At 42.9% G+C, this 24,200-nt stretch overlaps 1 protein-coding gene across 4 annotated transcripts in view; it reads left to right on the forward strand.

The window, feature by feature from the left end:
• The window catches only part of Cdkal1 (CDKAL1 threonylcarbamoyladenosine tRNA methylthiotransferase), a 560,072-nt gene that overhangs the window by 402,663 nt on the left and 133,209 nt on the right, over positions 1 to 24,200 (forward strand). For all 4 annotated transcript variants that reach the window (XM_076857924.1, XM_076857925.1, XM_076857926.1 and 1 more), the window contains one exon: positions 7,037 to 7,217. In XM_076857924.1, coding sequence (XP_076714039.1) covers positions 7,037 to 7,217 — 181 coding nt within the window. The remainder of the gene's footprint in view (positions 1 to 7,036; positions 7,218 to 24,200) is intronic.

Genomic DNA, 24,200 nt, shown 5'->3' on the forward strand with positions numbered 1-24,200 from the left:
CACCCCAGCTTGTCTGTGACTATCGGTAATTTACTTTTCTGAATCTTAGTTATCTAAGGTTATTATGGTCGTGTCTCGTGGAGACTGAAATAGAATCTACCCCACAAGAAGGTGGTATTAAAGAAGGTATAAGTTGTTAACGAATTGTCTGACTCTTAGTATTTCTGTAATAAATGGTATTTGGTAGCATCTCTGACCTAGTTACAGTAATGTAGCAAATACAGTTCTGCATTGTGTGGTCGGCACCATATTGAACAATGTACTAATTAAGCTTCTCTATGAATGCCTTTAACTATACCTGTTTTATGGAAGAGAAAACTGAAGCATATTAAGGCTGAATAGTGTGCAGCAAGTTGGGGTGGAAGGTCTTACTTACCTGAGGGAAGGTTTTACTACCAGCCCTGCTAAGGGATCAGGAATGGACTCCAGGCCACCTAGTCTTTTTTAAATCTTTTTTTTTTTTTTTTTTGGTCTGAGTGACTCGTGGCTTTTTAACCTTTATTATAATGTTTTGATGCTTTTTCTGTTTTTAGCCCCAGTTTTTTAAGAATTTTTTCATAAAATCATGAAAAAATTTAGAACTGCTGAAAAAGTCCCTAGGTTGAAGTGAAAATGTTGCATTGTTTCTCAGGTTTCCTGTCAGTGGACTGCTTGATTAGTGTCACATGATAGTATTTGATAAATAGGTCCAAGTTTTCTTTAAAGTCATTGCTGATTTCTGGCTCTGAACCTAATTCCTTGCAGCCTTAGCCTTGTCTTTCAGCATCCTTACCTTCAGTCCCTCTCTCTCTCCACATTTAATTGACTATACCCATTAAAAGTTCAAGTCCTGAGACCTGTTAGAAGAATATATTATGGAGGATCCCTGCTTTCCATGTCTTCAGAAAGTCTGCCTCCCACACAATGTGTGACAGATTTGTTATTGGTCTCATCTAGACAGCATCAGACATTTGCCCAGTGTTGAGCAGAGAGTGTGAAGGTTTGTAGTAAATGCATTTATGTGCAGCAACCAACAGGATCTGTTTTTGACACTGGGATTGTTCCACAGTGCTTCTTGATGCCTGTGTTATTTAATTCTTCTCCGGCACCAAGTCTTGGGCAGCCTTGACCGGCTTCTGCCTCCTACAAGGTATGCTGCTTCTGGAAGTGTCAGAGGAGTGGAGTAATAGGTAGCCCTTTTGTCCACCTTTGTCTCCTGTTTTTGAGATCATCCGTGCTGGTGCAGACTCCACCAGTGGCTCTTTTACTTGAAGCACCTTTCCACGGTGTGTGCATGCCACATCTTGTTTTCCCTTGCACAGCTGACACACGCTTGGACTGTTTCCAGGTTGGGGCTGTTATGAAGAATCCCACCCTGAAAATCCACATGCAGAGCGGGGCATGGCCATAGGTTTTCATTTCTCTTTGTGTTTAACTCTTTAAGAAACTGCCCCAGTATTTTCTAAGGTGACCACATCAAGTCACCTTCCTGCCCAGGATAGATTGGGTTCAGTTCCTCTGCATGTGCACCGACTGCTCAGCCCTTTCAGAAGAGCTTTGTGTTGTGTGTGGCCTTTGACAGGCGTGATGCCCCCGCCTGGCGACTGGTGGCTCTTTAAGACTTTGGTGGAGAACCCTTGGTCACAGGCCTTTCCCCAGGTGGGACTGTGTTCTTCACCCTGTCAGTGAGCCGAAGAGATCTGAATGTATCCTGGGAATAAGTCTTTTCATGAAATGAAGGATTTAGGAATATTTTCTCCTAATCTCTGGCTTGTCTTTTTCAGTTTTTAGTGTTTTCTTATAAAGAGATTTATCAGTTTATCTAGCTTTTCTTTTTTCTTTCTTTTTGCAATTGGTGTTACAGCTAAAAAATCTTTTTCTAACCTGAGGCCACAAAGATTTTCTCCCTCACTTCCTCCTACAAGTTAAATAATTCTAGCTTCTACATTTGGGTCTGTGATACATATTGAAATTTTTTATTATATTAGGTAAGGGCCTAGTAAGTTCGGGGCTGTGCGTGTGGTACCCAGTTCTAGCATCATATTAACAAGAGCACTGTGTTCCTTTCCCTCCTTGAGTTGCTTTGGCAGTTTGTTGAAAACTGCTGCCACACTGTATTGGTATTTATTAAAATTTATAATAAATATTTACATCAGATTCATTCATTCTACCAATTTAAAAAAATGTTTTCACTCTTCTGAAGTTCTTTGCCTATCTATGTAAATTTTGGAATCGGCTTGTCAACTTGTGTAGAAAAACATGCTGGTGTTTGATAGCAGCTGCATTGAATCTATAAACCAGTTTAAAGAGATTTCAATCTTCCGCTCAGTGAGAATGTTCTATTTTTCTTTTTGATTTCTCTCTGCAAATTTTAAGAAAAATTTCTTTCATTTGTAGCATACAGCACTTTTACTTCTCAAATTTATTCATAGGTTTAGTTATTCTGGGTTTTCTTGACTTCATTTTCAGATGGATCATTCCTGAGATATAAAAATTCAGCTGAGTTTTGCGTGTTGGCCTCGTCCTCTGCCTCTCAACTCTCTCATTCTGGAAGGTCACTGGGTTCCTTAGAGTCTCAGAGCATGAGCTCATGCCACCTGCCCTGGGGACACTTGCCTTCCCCCTTCAGCGGCCATGCCTTCACCCCCGTCCTCACCTCTGTGCTGACACGCCCAGTGGTAGGTTGGGTTGAAGAAGGAGAACGGACATGCTCTGGCCATTGCCAGTCCTCCTGGAAATGCTCTCGGGCTCTCACATATAAGTATAGGGGCTGCAGGTGCCATGGATGTCTGCTGGGTCGTGGGAGTTTTCTGAATCTCTTCAACTCCCAGGAGGCCTTTTAAAGTCCTTGAGTATGGTTCATCACATTGAGGGTATTTGCCTGTGTCAGACCAGCCTGTGTTACAGTGGGTCATGGCATACGGTCCTCCTTCCCTGTCACTGAGTCTGTTTGCTAATACTATTAAGAATCCCTGATCCTGTTCTGAGGGAGTCTGGTCTAGGATCACTGCTCATCTTGGGTTCCCATAGCAGGGTAATGCTGGACTCATAAATGGGTTCTTTTTCCCGTCTCTCTTAATAGTTTCTGTAGTCAATTTTACTGTCTCTTAAATGTTTAATAGAATTCACCCTAAAGCCACCTGAGTCTGCCTTGTTTTGTCTCAGTGACAAGATGTTAAATCACAAATTCGATTTTGTAATAGTATAATCAGATTTTCCGTTTTTTTTTTTTTTTTTTGGAGCCCATTTTATAGCTTAATTTTTCAAAGAATTTGCCCAATTCATCTAAATTGTGAATGGGTTGGCATAGTTGTTATGATACACTGAATGTTTTCTTAATGTTGGTGGCATCTGTGGTGACATCCTCTCCTTCATGCCTGATGTGGTCATCTGTGTGATCCTCCTTCTCAGCTAGTACCTTAGAAAGTTATTGAAGTTTTCTTTACAAAAATACAACTTTTGCTTTTATTGCTTTTTTTCCCTTCTGTTTTCATTGATTTCTTCTCTTACCTTTATTTTTTCATCTCTGTTTTACCTGGAGTTAGGTTTGCTCCTCTTTATTAGCTTCTTGAGACTAAAAGCTTAGATTATTGCATATACCTTTCTTAGATACCAGTTGTATGAATTTCTAAGAAGTCCATTAACTGCATACCACATATTTTGATATGTTTTCAACTCTACTCAGTTCAATATATTGTGTTCCCTGTCTACCGCCAGTTTACTTTTCTGAAAAGTTTTGAATAATTGTCCTGAAATAAATCTTGGCAGGACTCAAAAAGATGTCTTTTAATTATGTTTTAGTTATGCCTAATAATTTTGATGGCTCTGATCTCTGACTTTGGAGATAAGTAGCTTTGCATTGGTCCTACTTTTTTCACATGGAATTCAAAGCTCATAATTTATTGATTTAAAATAACATCACCTTTTTCATGTTTTTGCCAGTAAAACAACAAATTGCAAATGGAAGTCTTGAGATGAATTAAAGTACCTGTTAAGTGTTTGGTGTTCAAAGTGTGTACATTTACATATTTTTATTCTAGGCAAAATAATAAACTCTTGAAATATTTAAGGATTCTTCAATACCAGCCTAGAGCTTGCAAATAGTACGTCCTCCTTTATGTGTTCCTGATAGATTTTCCTAACTGAGCATATCACTACTTCCAATAAGGTCAGGTGCATAATTGTAATCTTTCTTATTCCATTCCAAGTTATTTAACAAACCAATTTTGCCAGTAAATGTAAGATAGAAAAAGAGTGGGTCAAAATTTCCCTGTTACTTAAACTAATTGAACATTTTTATCTTTATCTTTCAGAATTATTCTCTGAAACTACTATGAAAACATGAATATAGAAAGTTTAAAAAAAATTTAAAACATAAACTAATGATCTCATACATTGCACTCATAGGTTCAGTAAATTTGTGGAAATGATAATTTAAAAAATTTGACTGTTTTGAAAATTCATAGCATCTTAAACACAGTGTTTATCCAGAATTAGCATCTTGCATAGTTGGATTAATATTCTGTTTTACACTCCTTATGATTTCTTCTTTGCTACTTAAATCATGTGATATTGTTAGAATTTGCTCCACTTCAAATTTCTGTGATTTTCCCATACATAGGAGAATTATTTCCTATGTAAATTAACGGTGTGAGATTTGCGTTCCTGGGGGGCCAAATGATTTTCAAGAGTGTAAGTAGCATCATTTGCATATATAAAATTAATGTCTAGATAGATGAGCCTCACCTCACGCTAATGTGTAGCCTTCACTTTCAAAACATGGTCTAAGAAATTAGCTTATCTTGTTTAGTGGATGGGACGCTAGCCTTTGTGTTTGTTTTAGGGGGGATTTGTTTTTGTTTTACTGCCATGTGTTTTCTTTTTAAATAAAACCTTGCTGATATAAATCTAAAAAAAGAAATTAACTTATGTTCTTATGTACTTTGAAACCAATTAAACTGTTTCTGCTCTAAAATATTGACTAGAATAAGTCACTAAATCATGCCAACCCCTCCCCTCCTGAGTCATTGGCCCACTTTTTGTGTCAGTTATCAAATACCTGGGTGAACAGAACATCCCCTCTGTTAACATTATGACTCCACTGGGCCCTGAGGCCAAAGTCAGCAGGTGTTGCTTAATGCTACCAGCTCGACTGGGGCAGGATCCAGGAGGACAGCGGAAATCAGGACTCGGGAGGGGGCTTTCCTGCGGGAATACCCTGCGCCCCATTGCCAAGTTCATTCCAATTCATAGGCTGGGACAATGACCAGTTGTCTCTGTCTCTGCAGTCTTTCACTGGCATTCTTTTTCTTCTAATTTCCCAGGGGAGACGGGCTTCTCTGTCATTATCTGCTGTGATCTGTTACTTCTATTCTTAGTTGTGAATTTCTTTTGATTAGGTGTAGTTAAAAGGCAAGTGGAAGTCTGGCTAATTGAATATTATTTATGTAACTTTCGTGTTCCACATGCTTCAGTTAGTCCAGAGAAGTGGGCTTTTTATTGCACCTTACTGTAGAAAGCATATGATTTTATGTTTTTTTAAAATGCAGTTTTGATAATAGCCCTTTAAAGAAGAAAAATGCATTTATATCAGTAAAATTTTAAAAAATTTTCTATTGCTACAAAGAAAAATTCTAGTCTTTGGAATTTGTCTTATTAATTAAAGTTTGGCCAAATTAATAGCTAAATGAGACAAAGCAGAAATCAGAAGTGAAATATTTCCTAAATAAATTTCTCATGCTTCTTTGAGTGTGCGAAGTGTGGAAAACTGTTGTTCTTATGATGGTGCCTGTATGAAGAACTTAGTGATTTGACATTCCTCCATGAAGCATCCCTGTTCTTTCTTCTGCCCCCAAACTGTTGAAATCATTTATATAGAATTATATTTATATGATAGGAAATCTGATATGGGTTTTTATTGTGTGATTTGAAATGGTTTTTTTTTCCTTGTTCATGGATTCAGAATAATATTAAATTTTTGAATTCTTTTAATACGTTTTTTATTCAAAAGTTTAATGTTAAGTTGTTGCTGTTGAAGTACGAGAGGACTTTGTAGCATACTTAGGAGAAACTGGCCCACAGAGAAATGACCCCGAGACCCTCACATTGGGCCTGTGAAAGACAAAGGCAGCCTGCTACCCAGTCACTCTGTGATAAAAAGCTCTTCGTGCTTTGCCCTTATAAATGAAGGGAGAGCAAAAGTCACTGTCCTCTCATAGAATGTCTCAAACCATGAGAGAGACCAAGTACCAGCACCTGGAGGACAGAGGGACTGACTGCTGGAGTGAGTCAATGCTTTTTTTTTTTTTTTTCAGTTACAGTTGAAAGAGTTGCTTAAGTAAATCTTCCAGAAAATAGAACAATAGCTAAAATGTGAAAAATAAGAACAAACTAAGGATCAATCCTAAAGTCTCAACATTCAAAAATGTCCTTAGGAAAGAAAAATTGCAGAAGAAATTAAATAAGATAGTTTCCTAGACTGAAAGAATGATCCCGCTGGGCCTTACCTTGTGTGAATGTTCTGAGACCTAAAATCATGAAATTTTAAAACATTGAAAATTTGTAACCTGAAAGTCTACAAAGAGAGGATTGTGGAGCAAAAAGAAAGGCGTGGGGCCTCATCGGTCTCTCTCCTGCTACCCTCTTTGGAAAAGTACCCAGTTCCATGTGCACGTACCAAAGTGAAGCTGAGGAAGACCAACCACAGCAAGTCTCTCCGATAATCTGAGGTTACATTCTCAGTCCTAAACTCTGCGCCGATTTTTAAAATCTGAACAACTTCCTCCAGTGTTCCTCGGCAACCAGAGGTTGTTTCCTTTATTGGTAGAAGCGTAGTCAGGTGTGTGCACAGGCCTTTATTCCCCTGGACTCTCACGGCAGGAAGATCCCAAATTTGAGATCAGCCCCACATTTTAATATTTAGGACTTTTAAAAATGATTTGCAAATTTCCTTTTCTTAAAATGTAAGAAAAATGTATTTTTTTTAACCTGTCAGAGAAGTGGAATAATGAGGGCTTGCTGTGTCCGCCTCTTACTCTCTTGCCTTGTTATTTTCTAGAGTTCCTGGAATAACTATTGCTACAGATATCATCTGTGGTTTTCCTGGAGAAACAGATGAGGATTTTCAAGAAACGGTGAAGCTGGTTGAAGAGTACAAATTTCCAAGCCTCTTTATTAACCAGTTTTACCCAAGACCCGGAACTCCTGCTGCAAAACTGGAGCAGGTGCCAGCACAAGTGGTAAGATAGTTTTCTCTTAAGGTATTAGTTGGTGCCAATGCAGTGCATCTGTCTTGCCCACCCAGGGGCCCTGGCTCATGGGGTAACCCTTGAGTTTCAAAATATGAGAATCCCAAGTTGGAATCAGGCAGAGGGTAGGGGGAAGAACCACAGAAGAGTCAAATGACCTTCGGTGACTAAAGATGGCTAAATGTCACCTTTTTCTTCATTTGAGGAGTGAGGCTTAAATATCATCCTGAAAAAAAAAACTAACTATTATGCAGTATCTGCCTGCATGTCTGAGATCGTTGGATGTTTCAAAATTAGGCAGCATTTAAATATTTAAATATCTGTGTGTGAGAGCATGAATTGCAGTAGCCTAGCAGGCCCCAGGTTCCATCCCCATTAACACACACACACACATACACACACAGACACACACAGACACACACATCTGTGAGCAAGTAAGATTTTGTATTTCCCTGCTACTTAAAAGACTCTTTTCATAATTTATTACAAGCCCCATGGTTTTCCTACCTCTCCATGAAATAGATGTGCTGCTGCTCATCTGTCTGGCCGTCCAACTGTCCCATGTATGTGGCATTCACAGCAAACCTCAGTTTACTTCCCTCCCTTCACATTCATAGATACGGTAGAATAATAGAACTCAAGGTAAGTGTGAAAAAGTTTGCGATCCAATAAATCCATTTCTCAGAAGGCTCAGAGATTAATGGTCTTGAAACAAATATTTAAGTTCTGGATTCATTGGCTGAAAATGGGTAAGTGTAGTATAAGCCTTAAGAGAACGTAGAATATTTTTGAACTGAAAGGATATAGAATTTTTCATACTGGAAATTTTCCATTGTTTTTAGTAACTTAAAAAAATCATGCATTCTTATCACAGTTCCTCAAATGCTTTCATAAATAATAGAAGAGGGAATAACCTAGAGTTGTTATCGTTTTTCTGTTATGTCACATATGAATATCAAAAAAAAAGCATATGAGCCGGGTATTGTGGTGCACACCTGTAATCCCAGCGGCTCGAGAGGCTGAGGCAGGAGGATAGCAAGTTCAAAGCAGCCTCAGCAAAAGTGAGGTGCTAAGTGACTCAAGAGACAAAATACAAAATAGGGCTGGGAATGTGGCTCAGTGGTCGAGTGCCCCTCAGTTCTATCAGTACCAAAAAATAAATATATTTCCACTACTCAACCAAACCATAGGCCTTCTCAGTTTTTAATTTATTTCCATAGATTTTTGTGGATGGGGGGTAAGACAATATCTGGTAAATAGGCCACACAGTTTCCTTTCTTCCTCTCTTCCTTCCCTCCTTCCTGTAGTACTGGGATGGAGCTCAGGGTGCTCTACCCTTTTCACATTGCAGACAGTGTCTCCCTGAGTTGCCCAGGCTGGCCTTGAACTTGTGGTCCTCCTGCCTTAAATCACCCACAGCATCTGTAGTGGTGTTGTCGTAAAGTGAATGCTTAGGTACATCCCCATTAACTCTCTCTCTCTCTCACACACACACACACACACACACACACACACACACACACACAAACTGTACTAGCCTGGCAGAGGGTCCCATCGTGCTGTAAATGGATTTTTCTCCTCTCCATCCGCAGAGGAAGCACGTTCCATCATCCTAACACTATAAATTAGTTTGAACTGTTTTTAAACTTGATGTAAATGGAAGAATTTATCAGTGTTTGAATTTGACTTTTTTTCCCTAAATATTAGGTTGGTGAATCTAGGCTGTTTTTAAATGTAGCTGTAACTTAACCATTTTCATGGGCAAATAGTGTTCCATTGCAAACAGCATGAATTATCCATCTTATTAAAATGGAAGTAGATATTCTCAGCATGATAATAATAATGTCACTGATACAGTTGGCAACATTCTTGCTTTTACTCACTGGTGTGAGAAGGTTTTTGTGTTTAGGAAGGAGTGTAATTGCTGAGTCATGGGAAATGTAATGGATTGATTTTACTACATTTTGACAAATAAATTTCCCAAGTAGTTGAGTGACTTTACAGACCCCATGGCAAGGCATAGAAATGCCAAAGGCTCCACATACGTCCAGAGCTTGGCAGCGCTGTTTTGGTGTCCACACGTGGTGGCATCCCCTCGGCTTTACGTTCCCTTGTAGCTGTGGTGTGGGGCACAGGTTCACTAGCCACTTGGGTACCTTCCCCTGAGGTGCAGTTTGGGTCTTTTGCCGTTCACCTGTGTGCCTAGCAGTTGGATTTGTCCCCACCCAGTTCACAGGAGTTGTATGTGACATGGGTGCTGTTTCCCGCAGGCCGAGGCCACTCTAGATTCCCCCACCCTGCGGCCGTGTCCACACCTCCTTCCTGGTGCTCTGAGAGCGACATTCCTCATTTGAGCCTGGTGCCACTCGCTCTTGTCTTGTTAGTGTTGTGCCGTCTGCGTTCTGTGTGTCCTTCTCCACGGCGTCATAAGAGACCCTCCCTTGGACTATCCTAGAAAGCTTCCACCTTGGACCTGTCGCCTCCCTGGAGCTTACTCCTCCTGTGGCAGGAGGTGCACTAGGAGGGGGTCCAGGGCTTGGTCGTGGTGCTTTCCTGGGAGGACTTCCACTTGAGCCAGTGCCATTTATTGAAAAATTTCATTCTTTTCTCGCTTCTCTGCTTGGTCACCTTTATAATAAATGGAGTGTCTGTGCAGGTCAGGGTCTGTCTTGGAACGTCAGTCTCTCTGTTAATCTTTCCATCAGCACACAAAGTGGATCACCTTAACTTCATCATAGGTCTTGGTAGTGCAACGTCAATGTTGCAACTTTTGTGTGTCTGTGTGTGTGGTGCTGGGGATCGAAGCCGAGGCCTTGTGCAAGCGAGGCAAGCGCTCTACCAACTGAGCTACATCCCCAGCCCCTCGACTTTTCTTGAAAATTATTGTACTTATTCTTGTTCCTCTGTTTTTCTAAATTTGTCAAATTTTTCTGAAAATTCTGTGGACTTTTCATGAAGATGATGATGATCCTGTTGAGCATTTTGAGAGCACTTACCCTGGGCATATCAGGCTTTCTGTTTCTGAATGAAAATCTCTCTTCATCGATTTTGATCTCCCAGCTTGTGCCAGTCATGTTTTGGAGCCATCTGCACACGAGTCTCGTGAGTCAGTGAAAGTCATTAGTTCTCTGTGATGGTATTAGAAGCCTTTATTTTCATGTTTGTCATTTAGAATTGGACTGATTTAAATGTATTTACCTTTTGTTTGTGTTGTTAACTTAATTCTAATTGGTTTTCTGGATTTTGAAATTCTGTGTGTGCTGTTATGTCATCTGATGGTTATAGTATTATCCTTTCCAATCCTTGGAATTTTTTTTCCTTGTTTTCATTGTGTTGGCCAAAATGGCCAGCGTGCCCACAGATGGAGCTGACCATCTTCATCTTCCTCAACCTGAGGGCAGGGCCTTTCAGCACTGAGAGTAAAAGTTAGCTGTGGCAGGTGTGGGGTTAGAGAAGCTCCTTTCTGATCCTAGTTTTCTGAGAGTTTGGAAATACTTTATGAAGACTTCTGCACTTTTGTCCATGGAAGGTATTGATCTGTAGTTTCCTTGTAATCTCTTCTTGATTTTGATATCAGAGTAACATTGGCCTCATCAAACGACTTGGGGAATATTTTCTCTTCTACATTTTTCTAAAAGACTCTGCACAGAACTGGTTTATTTCTTCCTTCAATATTTGTAGAGTTGCCTGTTGGGGTAAGCTGGATTCTAAGTTGGCCCCCAAATTACTTCATGCCCCTCCGCCCGTAAGTCCGTCCCCACATGACCCCCCGACGTGGGGCTGTGAATTTGACATCGGTCTGCCCTCCGACTCCTTGGCCTGCCCTCTTGAGATGGCTTTTCGGTTTTATGAAGGGACGCGTGTGTTTGCAGTGGGTTGATTTCTCAGCCTGACCTGCCATCAATATCAGGAGTGCAGCCGCCTCTCCTCCTTTTGGGCTCTGTCCTGTGTGGGTTTTGCAGGGCGGGGCCTGGAACCCGGGGCTCACCCGCGCTGGGCCTGCGCTCACCACAGCTCGACCCCAGCCTCTGCCCCCTTTAATCTGTGTTTGCACTTGTATTTTCTTGTGTGTGTCTCCTGAAGTAATTTCTCAAGAACTCTGTGGGTCTCCCTGGGCTTCTGAGAGACAGAAGCTGCCCCCACAGGTCTCACTGAGACGGTCCTTCCCTGCGTGGCCCAATGCTCAGCGCATCGCACTGGGGAGGACTTTCTTTTCCTCCATGAGGTCTGGAGACCTCCACCATCCTCCTCAGAGGTTTTTTTCCTGCTTCATTTTCTCTCAGGTCTCCCTCTGGGATTTTAGTGGTATATGTTGATATTTTCACTATGTCCCTCAATGTCTGGTATGTCTTCTCCCGTACTCTCCATACTTGTTCTCTGTATTTCTGTCTGGGTATTTTCTTGGTCCCTGCTAGTTACTTCATATTCAGAATCAAAACAACAGCATCATGTGGTCCCTGAGGAGCAGCACCAGTTACCACCCAGGAGGCTGTGTGTTACGCAGCTTTCTGTCACTGTGACAAAATACCTGAGCTAATCAACTTACAAGGATGGGAGGTTTATATTGGCTCGCAGTTTCAGATGTTCTTGTTCATGCTCGATTGGCCCCTCTGGTTTCAGGCAGTGGCTGTACTGGTTACTGTGGTGGGATTGTGTGGCACAGGAGGCTGTTCACCTCCTGACAGCCAGGAAGCAAGAGAGGAAGAGGGGGGTTGGGGTCCCCAGGTCCCCTTCAGTGCATCACTCCCAATGACCTAACTTCTTTTTGCCACCACCTCCCAGTAACATCACAAGCTGGGAACCAACCTTTCCACTCGTGGGCCTTTGGGTGTGTTCAAGATCCAAACTATAGGAAACTGTTAGAAACTCAGACTCTCGCGCCCTGTCCTGTCCTGTACCTGCTCAATGGTGATCGATCTCTCTCTCTCTCTCTCTCTCTCTCTCTCTCTCATGCTGGGGATTGAACCCAGGGCCTTGTTCATGCGAGGCAACCATTCTACCAACTGAGCTATGTCCCCAGCCCCATCCCTCGTAATCTTTAATTAAAGATTAATTGAGTAATTAAGTTAATTATTTAATTATTTCATCATTAAAATTTGTGAAGTGCTGTTCTAATTCACTAATCCTTTCTTCATTTGCTGTGGTCTGCTGTCAAACGCACATATAGAATTCTTAATCTTAGTTAATTTACTTTTTTGAGGGGTGATAGGTACTGAGAATTGAACCCAGGGGCACTCAACCACTGAGCCACATTCCCAGACCTATTTTGTATTTTATCTAGAGACAAAGTCTCTCTGAGTTGCTTAGCACCTCGCTTTTGCTGAGGCTGGCTTTGAACTCACTATCCTCCTGCCTTGGCCTCCCAAGCTGCTGGGATTACAGGCGTGCACCACTGCGCACAGCCTTACTTTTTACTTCTAGGTCTACAGTTGGATTGTTTTTCAAGGATTCCAGGGTTCTGGTGAAATTCTTCTTATGTCCTGTTACATCTTGCACCTGTTATTCAGTTATCCAAAAGTGCATTCTGCAGTCTCCTGTAGCTGCATCTAAGTTTGATTTGTTCTATTGTCTTTTTCTTTTCTTGATTTTGATCATCTGTCTTCTCTCTCTAGTAATTTTTTATTGAATAATGATTGTGATTTATAAGACAAAACAAGCACCAAGCCATTTGGGTTCCAGACCTCACTGTGTCTTCTCTGAGGCAGGATTAGTGTTACCTCTGGCGGAGGTCAGGCCAGGGCTCTAGTCTGAGACTGCCCTCTCTGTTTCGGATGAGCACACGGGCCCTGTGTGTTTTCTCAGTTCCTAGCTTTTGCTCAGCTGCTCCGCTGCTCAGTGGCAAGGCCACTTCCACAGGATAAATCTCTAGAAGAGAAAAGGGGCTGCACATATTGAGCGCTCCTTCCCCTTCCACCCGGTTTCCCTTCTGCTCCAGGCCTCATAACCTTGTAGTCTTTTGAGGCTCATATCATACGTACTGTAAGATGCATTCATCTTTGTGAGTGTTCTTGGCAAGAGCGCTGCTCTGATGCAAGCGAATCTGCCTAACCAGGAGCAGGTCCACTGCACGGAGTCGGCTTTCGAACGCTCTTCCTGTCTAGCCTTTCATTTTCTGAACATAGCCCTATAGTGCTCCCTTGCATATTCAGACTTACGCAGCCCTGGCGTGGCAGATCTTAAAGATTTCATTGCTAAAGTGGGTTTAGGCGTTCAGGGAAATGGAGCCAGAAGGGCACAGGCTGGCCCAGTCTTCCCGGCCCCACACATGCCCAACACCCCCTGCCAGCGTGGTGCAGTCCTCTCAGCGACACACCGTTTTCACCCCGGATCCAGGGCTTATGTGGGTTCCCTCTGGGTGGGGTACCTTCTGTGGGCGTTGATAAGCACGTCCTGATAGGCTCCCACCACGATGGCACCTGCATGATGGCACTTCCTTTGCTCTGAAAGTCCTCTGTTCTGCATAGCTGTCCTCCTCCCCTGACCCTGGACAGCCACTGGTCCTTTTACTGTCGGCCTGGTTTACCTTTTCCTGACTTCCATGTTTGGGAACAAGCAGTGTGTAGGCTCTTCAGACTGGTTTCTGGCACTTAGTAAAACGTGTATGATCCTCCGTGGCTTTTCCTGGCTTGGAAGCTCACTTCATTTGAGCACCAACCATTCAGTGCTGAATAATACCCAGATGTGCCCCAGTTCATCCATTACCTCCTGAGGGACAGCTTGGTCACGTCCAGGCTTTGGTGATGCTCCTGAAGCTGCTATAGACATCTGTGCGCAGGTTTCTGAATGACGCCGTTTCAGCTCAGTTGTGTGGGAGTCGGAGAGTGTGGTTGCTGGTCACATGGGTTGAGATCTGCGAGGAGCTGCCACACGGCCTTCCAGGGGGCTGGCCTTGGTGTGTCCCAGCAGCCCTGAGCGGGGCTTCTGTTGCTTCACATCCTCCGCGACATTCCGCTCTCCGTGTTCTGGTGTCAGCCCTTGCAGTTGTGCGGAATGGTGTGTGGCTTACTTCTTTCTTGGGGCAGTGTTTTCTGCACTGGGAATCCAGCAGGGCTTGCTCCCTCTGGCTGAGCTCCACCCGCACGTTGTATGGTAATGTGGGATCCGCTGATGCTGCGTTGTCTCTCCGTACCTGGGTTTGTCCTGTGTACTTTTTCTTAGACGAGGTGTCTGTTCATGCCCCTTGCACATCTGTGTTCCCTTACTGATCGGTTTAGGAGTTCTTTGTGCAGTTTGGACAGCAGTCCTTTCATTGATGTGCGGATTGTCTTGTTCTTTTCTTGAAGCAGAATCTTTTTGGGGGGTGCTTGCTGGGAAAGTTAACTATTTTCGATTGCACTTCAAATCGAAGCAGCAGCCTTAGGTTTGGGTTGCTGGGGCCTTCTTGGGAAGCGGTTTTACTTCATCATTTAATTCCACTATTTTGTCCTGAGGGATCAATACCTTAGGATTTTTTTAATGAATTTTTGGTTTGGTCAGTTTTTAGGATTGTTCACCTCCCCATGAAGCTGATGCTTTGGTAAGCCTATTTGATATTCTCGCAGGGCCACTGAAGTTGGGAGACGTCAAACAAATTTTCTCTCACTCCAGGGCTGGAGGTACAAAGGCAGGCCCCTGACCCCCACCCCCTGTGAGGATCCCCCCTCGCTTCTTTACGGCACCTGAGGTTTGCCAGCTGTCTCTCGTGCTCGTTGGCTGTGACGCCAGCCTCTGCCTCACTGTCACCCGCTGTCCTGTGTCTTATGTGACTCTTTCTTACTAGGACCATCAGTCCTTGTGGACTCAGGCCCACCTGCTCCTCACCTTAACTCATCCTATCCATAACACCCTAAATCTTTGGACTTGTTTAAGTTCCTTTTATTTTATAGTCTTAATATGCATGTTTACAGGTAAATACATTGCAAAAGTATCAGTACACAAGTAATATTAATGTAGATTTTTCCATTTGTTTATTGGTGCATTTTAATTGTACCCAGTGGTGGGGTTTGTTGTTACATATTTGGACCTACACACGTGTGACAGTAACTTGACCAATATCATTCCCCAGTACTTTCCCTCTCTTTCCCCTCTCCTGTCAGTGATCTCTTTCCACTACTCTGTTAATGTCCCTTTGATTTTTTTCATGAGACCCCACATGCACATTATTTTTTATTTCTAGCTTCTACATATGACAGAAAATATGGGGCCTTTAACCTTCTGAGATTGACTTATTTCATTTAACATAATGGTCTCGAGTTCCATCTACTTTACTTCAAATGACATAATTTCATTTTTCTTTATGGCTGAATAAAACTCCATTTTGTAAGTGTAACCACATTTTCTTTATCCACTCATCTGTTGAGGGACACCTAGGCTGGTTCCCTAGTTTGGCTAATGTGAATTGTGCTGCTGTAAACGTGGGTGTGTGGGTGTGTCACTGTAGTGTGATGACTTCAGTTCCTCAGGGTAAATACCCAGGAGTGGTACAGCTGGGCTGTAAGGTGCTCCATGCCTAGGATTTTGAGGAGCTTCCATGCTGATTTTCATAGTCGTTATCCTCATTTCCATCCCCACCAACAGGTAAAAGTGTGTCCTTTCCTCCATCGTCTCCAGCGTTTCTTCTTGTTTGTATGTACTCTTGATGGCTGCCATTCTTACTGGAGGGAGGTGAAATCTAGGGTGTAGTTTTGGTTTGCTTTTCCCTAATTGCTAATGACTACCAAACCCTATTCCTAAGTTAGGTCCCACTCAGAGGTGCTAGGATATAGGACTTCAAAACAACCTTTGGGGGGATATGCTCCAATCCCCGATGCTCCTCTGGATTTCCATAATGATGCTATAAGTAAACTGTTGCATAGAGGTTTATTTCTATACAATTCAGAAGCTTAAATAAAAGAACTAAGTATTAGAGTTGAAAGTTTAGAGATCTACAGTCAAGACAAGACACATCTTGTACAGTGAGTCTTATTGCTACTCCTAAATTTTCCAAAAATTAGCAGTTGTTATTCGCCTGTGTCAGGTAGTTTTTGAATAGAATCCACTAAACTACAACACTGCTGGAGCATGGTGACAATTATGTCCTGTTTGATTTACTTCTAGTTCCCTTGCCTGCCCTCCTCCCCTGCCCCAAGGAGAAGCAGTGAGGGTGAGATCCAAGTCCTTGTTGGAGGTGGAGCCCACCACCTGTGTTCAAGTGACGGCTTCCCGTTCTGCCTGTAGCGTGACAGTGAGATACACTGTTTTCAGAGAGAGATTTCATTTCTGCTAAGCACAAATCTCCAAATGTATTTTCCCTGTGTCAGAAAGTAGATCTCAATATAGTTTCCCCTTTCCTCATAACTGCTTTTACATAAATACTATCATTAATATAAATTAATTTCAGTGTTTGAAAGTATTATAATAGAGATCTGCTAGGTGACTTGGATTATGTATTTTTCTTAATCATGTAAATCACCAAAGGGGTAAAGTACTGGCTGGTCTAAATTTGCAGTTTGTAAGGCAAGGGTTAAATTCTTTGCCGATCCTTTACCGTGTTCGGAAAAAAAGAGTTGAACACTCTTAAGTTCTATGAGGGAAAAAAAAGTAGATAATGCGTTGTCACGGTCAGGGTAAACTGCATTTTTTTCTTAGTTTTTGCAAGATTAATTGTATGTAAGATATTTGACAGTGAAATCACTTGACCCAAGTAAGACTTGGAGATGAAAGGTCAGATTGTGCCCGTATGCCTTCCCTGTTCCATGCAGTCTTCCTTCATATGTGATTCCAACAGTGTTCTACAGTTGTGGCTGAGCTTCTGGGTCTGCCTACCAGAAAAGGCACTGAAGTCTAAAAACTCTTTTGTTCCTATGCTGTCGATCCCTGACTTACCTTGGTAGAAAAATTTGATGAGAAATAAATTGTGATGAAATCTTTAAGAGGTCCAAGACTTGGACACACCCTCCAGGTGTCAGGGGGGGCTGCCGGAAGGGTTAGCAGTGTTTCCCTGTGGTGGTAAGTCCACCCACTTGCTGACCCTCCTTATTTCAGTGAACATAGCGTCTCCCATTTCCATCCATGTTGCTGCAAATGACAGGATTTATTCTCTCTGTGACTGAATAGCATTTGTCTATGGGGGGACAGGCAGACAGAGACATTTTCCTTGTTCATTTACCTGTAGCTGGACACCCAGACTGTGGCATATCCTGGCTATTGTGAAAAGCCGGAGGGCAGGTAGCTCTTTGGCTTGCTGATTCTGTTCATTTGGAATGTACTCCTTGCAGTGGAATTGTCACTCCATTTTAACTCGGGTGGAGAGAAGGCTGTGGACTGTCTGGGCATGCTCAGTTGCTGCTCGGTGCAGTCACTAGGATCCTTGCAGGAGGAAGGCAAGAGGGTCACAGTTAAAGAGAGAGAGAAGCAGAGGTCAGATGGGTGCATTTTGCAGGTCCAGGAAGAGATCATGGGTCGAGCATGCAGAGAGGCTCGAGAAGCTGGGGAGGTATCCATGGGTTCTCCCCAGACCCTGCAGAAGCCCAGCCCTGCCAAAAGCCTTGCTTTTATCGCATTCAATTTTTTTTCTATTTCTCACCTCTAGCTGCAAGAGAAGAGATTGATTGTTTTGAAACACTAAATTTGTGGTAGCCTGTCCCTGCAGCAGGGGGACATTTGTGACCCGTTCTGGGATATTTCCACCTGAGAGTGCTGTCTGGCTTTTGGAGACAGCTGGGCTACTTGATCTGTGGCTCCTTCTATTCCCCAGGGTTTGCTGTGCCACTGGACACACGATCACCCTAGGGCTTAGCTAGGTGCTTCCCTGCAGGCACAGTGATTGTCAGGCCCAATCAGAGGGACAGAACAGAACTTGTAGAGTTAGCATTTGTTCAGCCATGAGCATGTCAGGCATTGCTCTGAGCACTTTGTATGTAGTATGGAAGCTCCTTCTCACAACAGCCCTGAAGAAGGCCACTGTTAGGTCACTTTACGTATCAGAGACTGAGCTCAGAGCAAGGAGTTCACCTGCCAAAGGTCACACAGAAGAGCCCCCCCCCCCCGTGCCTCTGCACCCCTCTGTCTTAACTGTGCCTCCCCACCCCTGGCCACTTCCTGCACCGGCATCCTCTGATCTCATGCAGGGCTCAGCCTGTTCCCTGTTCCTCTTCTCAGCCCAAACTCCTTTGTCATCCTCCTGTGTGGCTGGGGACAGTGCAGCCAGCAGAAGTGGGATCATCTGTGCTCTGTATTTAGGCCCGTCTTCCCGGGTCACCCCAGCCCCGTTATCCTATTCCTTGGTATTCCCAGTAAGGTTCTGCCCTGATCTATACCACAGTTCATCATGATCTGTGGTCATTTTCCCTATATCTCTAGGCTTTTAGAAATTTCGAGGCCATCTTTCTGTGTCACTTGATAAAATACCTGGCACGCAACAGAAATCAAGTACAGGTTCAACCAACAGATGCTATAAAATTTAACTCTAAAGGCTGAGATGCTGTCATCCGTGAGGAATGGGGGGCACCCGTGTGGGAGAGAAAGAAGGCTTGCCCGTTACAGTGTGCAGCGTGGCAAGAGAACTGGGCATCAAGGAAATGCGGAACATTTAAAGAGCATGAAATTCATTCATCTGGGGCAGTAAGGTGTGTTACTGGGGTTGATGTATGTTTTGGGAGAGGTGGAGGACAACTTGCAAAAATAAGGTTGCTATTATCCAATGAGTCAGGAACTTAGATAAGATGGCTTAGATAAGATGGCCCGAGACTGAGGCAGGAGAGTTGCGAGTTCAAGACCAGCCTCAGCAACTTAGCAAGATCCTGTCCAAAAATAAAAACGAAAAAGGTTGGAGACGGAGCGCAAATGTACTGGGAATTGAACTCAGGGTAAAATGCCCCAGATTCAATACTCAGTACCAGAGAGAACGAGAAAGAAGCCATCGCTGCAAAAGCCATGTTAAGTAGCTTTAAACTGTCCTGAGGCAGTAGAGAGCACCAAGTAGTAGTGCTCATGTGTTTGTTGTAGAAGGTTCATCCTAGTACTAGGTAGAGAATGAAGTGGAGAGGGGGCAAAGGAGATATTGCAAAGGACAGGGTTGGAAATCATGTACTAAGTGGATTTTAGGGGTCTCTGCACTCATTCCAAAACCCTAGACAGACATTCCTGTTAGGCCTTAATGATTCTGAGCCCTGGACTTAGCGAGGTGCACATCAGCTGTTGTGTGTTCTATGGGAATATCAAGTCACTAAACAGAAGGTCCCTTCACTGGCTTTTTGTGTACCCCAGACCCTCCGAGCAGACATGGGAGGGAAGAGCACCTTAGGGCTGGTGAGCAGAGCCTGAAGTGGAGAAGCCCAAGCACAGACCGAGCCTTCGCCCCAGCGTTGCTCCTGAGGGTCCTGAGATTGCTTCCTGGACCAGGCCTTTGAAGTAGAAGCCCCCCCACACACACCCAGCTCGCCCCTTCTGTCGACTCCCTTTGACTCCCACTTCGTTTTCTCCCTTTCCAAACTGCTTTCCCTGGGCAATCTCTGCATTGGCTCTTTCCTTAAACTCTCTCCATCTTTCTTTGTGTTTTTGCTGTTCTAAGCCCCACAAGGTAAGTTTACTAACTGTGTATCTGTGGATGGGTCAGGGTTGCACCTGCAGAAAACCATGCAGATTGGAGAACATTTGAAAAGCTGAAGCTCTGCTTAGATCTTTTCCCTCCCTTTCTTTTTTCTTTCTTTCTTTCTGTTGCACCCTTAAGTCAAATGCTTCCCTTTTATTCTTTTATCTGCTTTTACATTCAAAAACTAAAGAAATGGAGGTGAGAATGTCTAGAACTTTGAAGAATGTGAAAATAACAGAAATTATTGTTAAACCTCAGCCATGCACAGGGTGCTAGCTTTAGCTATATTTTTGCTGAAACTTGCTCCTGCTGGCTGGGCTCTGTCCTTGGCTGTTCAATAAACCCCTTTGATTGTCCGCCATCTTGCACCTGAAATGTTAGGTTAGCAAATGTGGTTAGTCCAGAGCAGACTGAAGCAGAGTCCTGGCACTCTCATGGGAGGACAGTGCTGTTTCTAGGGAGGAAGTGCTCCCCAGGGTGGTCACTGCAGGACTAGGGCCATGGGCCCAGGGATCCCTTGCTCCCCAGGGGCCTGCCCCAGTTGAGTGCCACCAGGAGCCTGCTGTGCATCTTTATGCCCACAGGAGACTGTAATCAAGAGCCTGCTCCTGGTTCCTCTCAGTGGGATGCTCTGTCAGAATCGGGACCTTCTCTGTGCTTCCTCACTGTTCCCCTGGTTCTCTGTGCTGTGGCCTGACCTGCTGACTACCTGCCCAACTTTTTCTTCAGTTCTGATGTGACATAGATGAACTGAATTCTAGTATCAAGAAAAGCGACTTCTTCCAGCAGTCAGACCAGAGCCAGCCTGTTTACTCAGCGGGTGTAGACTCAACCAGGATGGAGCCACTTGTTCCTGGGTTGGTTTTTGTTCAGGATGGTAAAGATAAGGGGGAAAACAGACTTTTGTTTGATATAAAGAGCTTTCTCCTATGGCTCCTTCGTCAACCGTGAGCCTTTTCAAGAAGAAATCCGTGATGGCCCTGTTTGGGGGCTTGTGGACGGCCATGGGAGCCAGCGCTTCAGTTGTCTTGAGCAGTCCACCAGAGTCAGCGCCCTCTGAGGACCCTGAGTGCAGTGTGGCAGCCGTCATCTGTGCTGTGTGAGCTCGGGGAAAGTTGCTCAGACCAACCAGCAAAACCCATAGCTTATCATAAATGTTTGCTTTTTGGCATTTATTTTTATCCTCCTCATGATTTTCTAATTGCCAAAGAGTAAGAAGATTGGTGGCTATAAGTTTTTTCCTAAGATGCCGTGTAGTGGTGGATATTAGGGTTGAGAAAGAGGGGATTTATATTAAATATAGAGAATGTAAATTCTGTGCTTTGAAAACTCATTTTTATTGTATTTCAATCTAACTTTTTTCTAGCAGTGATTACATGGTTTATACAAGTTTCAAAAATATTGCAAGGATCTACATAATTCTTTTATATGAACTTGATTTATTAAAATTATACTATTCAATTTGAACTCATTTTTATTATCGTAATAGCAACTTGAGAAGTGAGTAGACTTTTTGGAATATGTTCCAAAATTAAAGAATCTTACAGTGCTATATCTTATTTTTTGATCTTATATTTTTTTTCTGTGATAATTGTGGTTTGTTGAACATCTTTCTATTTATAATCTTCCCAGGGACTTAAAAGTATAGCTCCAAGTATTAGAGCTAATGCTAAACGTGTATTCAGGTCAACAGGACATACCGGCATCCTAACATGCGACTCTTGGCTCACTCTTGCCTCTTGGGATCATGTGCATTTCATAATTATGGTCAGACTCATCAAGTGTGAACAGGCAGACAGTGAGGAGGGTAAACTGCGCTGGACCGTGTTCCATCTGAGACCTCAGAATCCAGGAGTCAGACCTGATTCTTCATTTTTGTTGTCATAATAAAGTGTCTTCAGGGAACCATGAGAAGAGCTTGAAAGTTGTGAGTGTCAGCAGCGAGCTCTGAGCCTCTCCCTGCTTGTCTCCTGGTCACCTTCCACCACATCCTGGTGCCTCATCCTTGTGCTCTGCAGACCAGTCAGCTGAGGCCCAGAGAAGCGCGTTTGCACAGCTACTAAGTGGATGATGGAGACTCCTTTCTTTCTGACTATTGTTCCTTGATGTTATAGACAGTAAATACTCGTATCAGAATTTGAAAATAATGCTATGACCAAATGGTATTGACTTTCAGGACGTTTTGCTCTTACGGCAATTTTGTCTTGTAGCTCAGTGGAGGCCCAGAGTCACTCGCCCTCCCTGGGAGGTGGGGAAGGGAGCGGAGCCCAGCGGAAGCCCTCTGTGCTTGGCTTTCTGTCTCACAGTGTGATCTCTCCCTCTCACGTGTGTGTTCACACCATTGTGGTGACATCCTCCCAGAGGGCCTCACCAGGGAGGAGCTGACACCAGCACCATGCCCTAGAACTGTCATTACAAATTACCCAGCCTCAGGCATTACATGATAGTAATGGAAAATGGACTAATGTAGGTGCATGTGAAGATAAAGACCTTGGAAGATGCTGGGATTGAAAAGAAAAAAAGTAAAAAGAACATATAGCTCCCCGCCACTATGCATTGATTGACAAAGAACCTCCGACATTTCATAGAAATAAAAAGGTCAGTGAAGAAGTTACTGGTGGGCAGTGGCTCTCAGTGATCGAGGACGCCAATAGATTCAGACTCTGGATGAAGGTAAGGGCACTAAATTACCGATAAAACGGATGGAGCAGAATTTACAAATCTTTGAGTGAACGAGTGAATCTTATCCTGAAAATATAGTGATGAACACTTTGAAAATATAAAGCTCTACAGAGATGCCACAGAAGTCTGGCCCTTCCACAAAGCAACCCCTAGAAAATGCAGAAGATAGTCTCTGATTCCTTGCATCTTAATCTCTGATGGAATGAGATTAGAAATCAACACAAACCGTACAGAAACTATATGAGCATAGGGAGATTAAACAATACTCTTTTGAATGATGAGTGGTTGATAGATGAAATCAAGGGAGAAATTTAAAAATTCTTAGTCTCAGGTGAGAATAGTGGTACAGTATACCTAATATTCCCGAACCTCTGGGACTCTGTGAAGGCAGAGCTGAGAGAAAAGTGTATAGCTCAGGAGTGCCTACGCAGGAAAATCAGGAAGATCCAAATTAACAACCTGATAATGCATCTGAAGGCCTTTGAAAAGACAAATTCCAAAAACTGTAAAAGGAGAGAAATAATTAAGATCAGAGCAGAAATCAAAGAAGTTGAAAAGTAAAAAAGAAAAAAAAAAAACAACAAAAAAGAATGAGGAACTTTGCCAATACTCCTCAAAGTATTGGATGATATAGAAAGGGATGCAATACTTCCAGCTTCATACTATGAAGCTAGTATCACACTCACACCAAAACCAGGTAAGGACTCGTCAAGGAAAGAGAACTACAGACACATCCTGATGAACTTAGTAATGCAGAAATCCTTAATACAATATTAGCAAGTCTTGTTCAACAACATAATAAAGAGATTGTACACAACAACCGAGTTGGTTTTACTCCAGAGGTGCAAGAATGGCTTAATGTACACAAATCCATAAGTGTAACTTGTCACATTAACAGAATTAAGGATGAAAATCACTTGGTAGTTGCATAGATAACGAGAAGGCTTTTGACCAAATGCAGCACCCATTCATGATAAAAAAGCTGAAGAAGCTACAGGTACAAGGAACCTACCTCAACACTGTAAAGGCTACATATGAAAACCAAACTCAACCTCATAGTAAGTGGGGAAAGGTGAAAGCGTTTCCTTTAAAATCTGGAAAAACACAAGTATGTTCATTCTCACTGCTACTGTTTCATGTAGTCCTAGAAATTGTAGCCAGAGCAGTTAGGCAAGAGAAGGAAATTAAAGGGATAAGGAAAGGAAGAAGTCAAATGATCACTGTTTGCAGAAGGTATGATCCTATACCTGTAAGATACAAAAACTCCACCAAAAGACTGCTAGAGCTAATGAGCAAATTTGGCAAAGTAGCCGGTTGCAAAAACAGCATACAAACATCAATAGCTTTCCTGTGTGCCAGTACCAGATCTGCTGAGAAATTAGGGAAACAAGTCCATTAACAATAGCCTCAAAGGGGAAAAAAAAAAAAACAAAAAAACATCCCTAGCAATAAATCCAACGAAGAAGGTGAAAGACCTCTATGATGAAAACTGTAGAACCCTGCAGAAAGAAAGTGAAGAAGAAGAAGTCAGAGATGGACGGACTTCCCATGTTTACGGACAGGCAGAGTTAATGTTGTTAAATTGGTCATACTACCAAAAGCAATACATGGATTCAAAGCAATCCACATCAAAATACCTATGAACAAAGCTTAGGAAGAATAAAATACCCAGAATTCCTGAAGTAATCTTAAGCCAAAAAATCATTGCTGAAGGCATCATAATACCTAACTAAACTGCATGG

This window comes from Callospermophilus lateralis, chromosome 6 (assembly GCF_048772815.1).
Source record: "Callospermophilus lateralis isolate mCalLat2 chromosome 6, mCalLat2.hap1, whole genome shotgun sequence".
NCBI lineage: Eukaryota > Metazoa > Chordata > Mammalia > Rodentia > Sciuridae > Callospermophilus > Callospermophilus lateralis.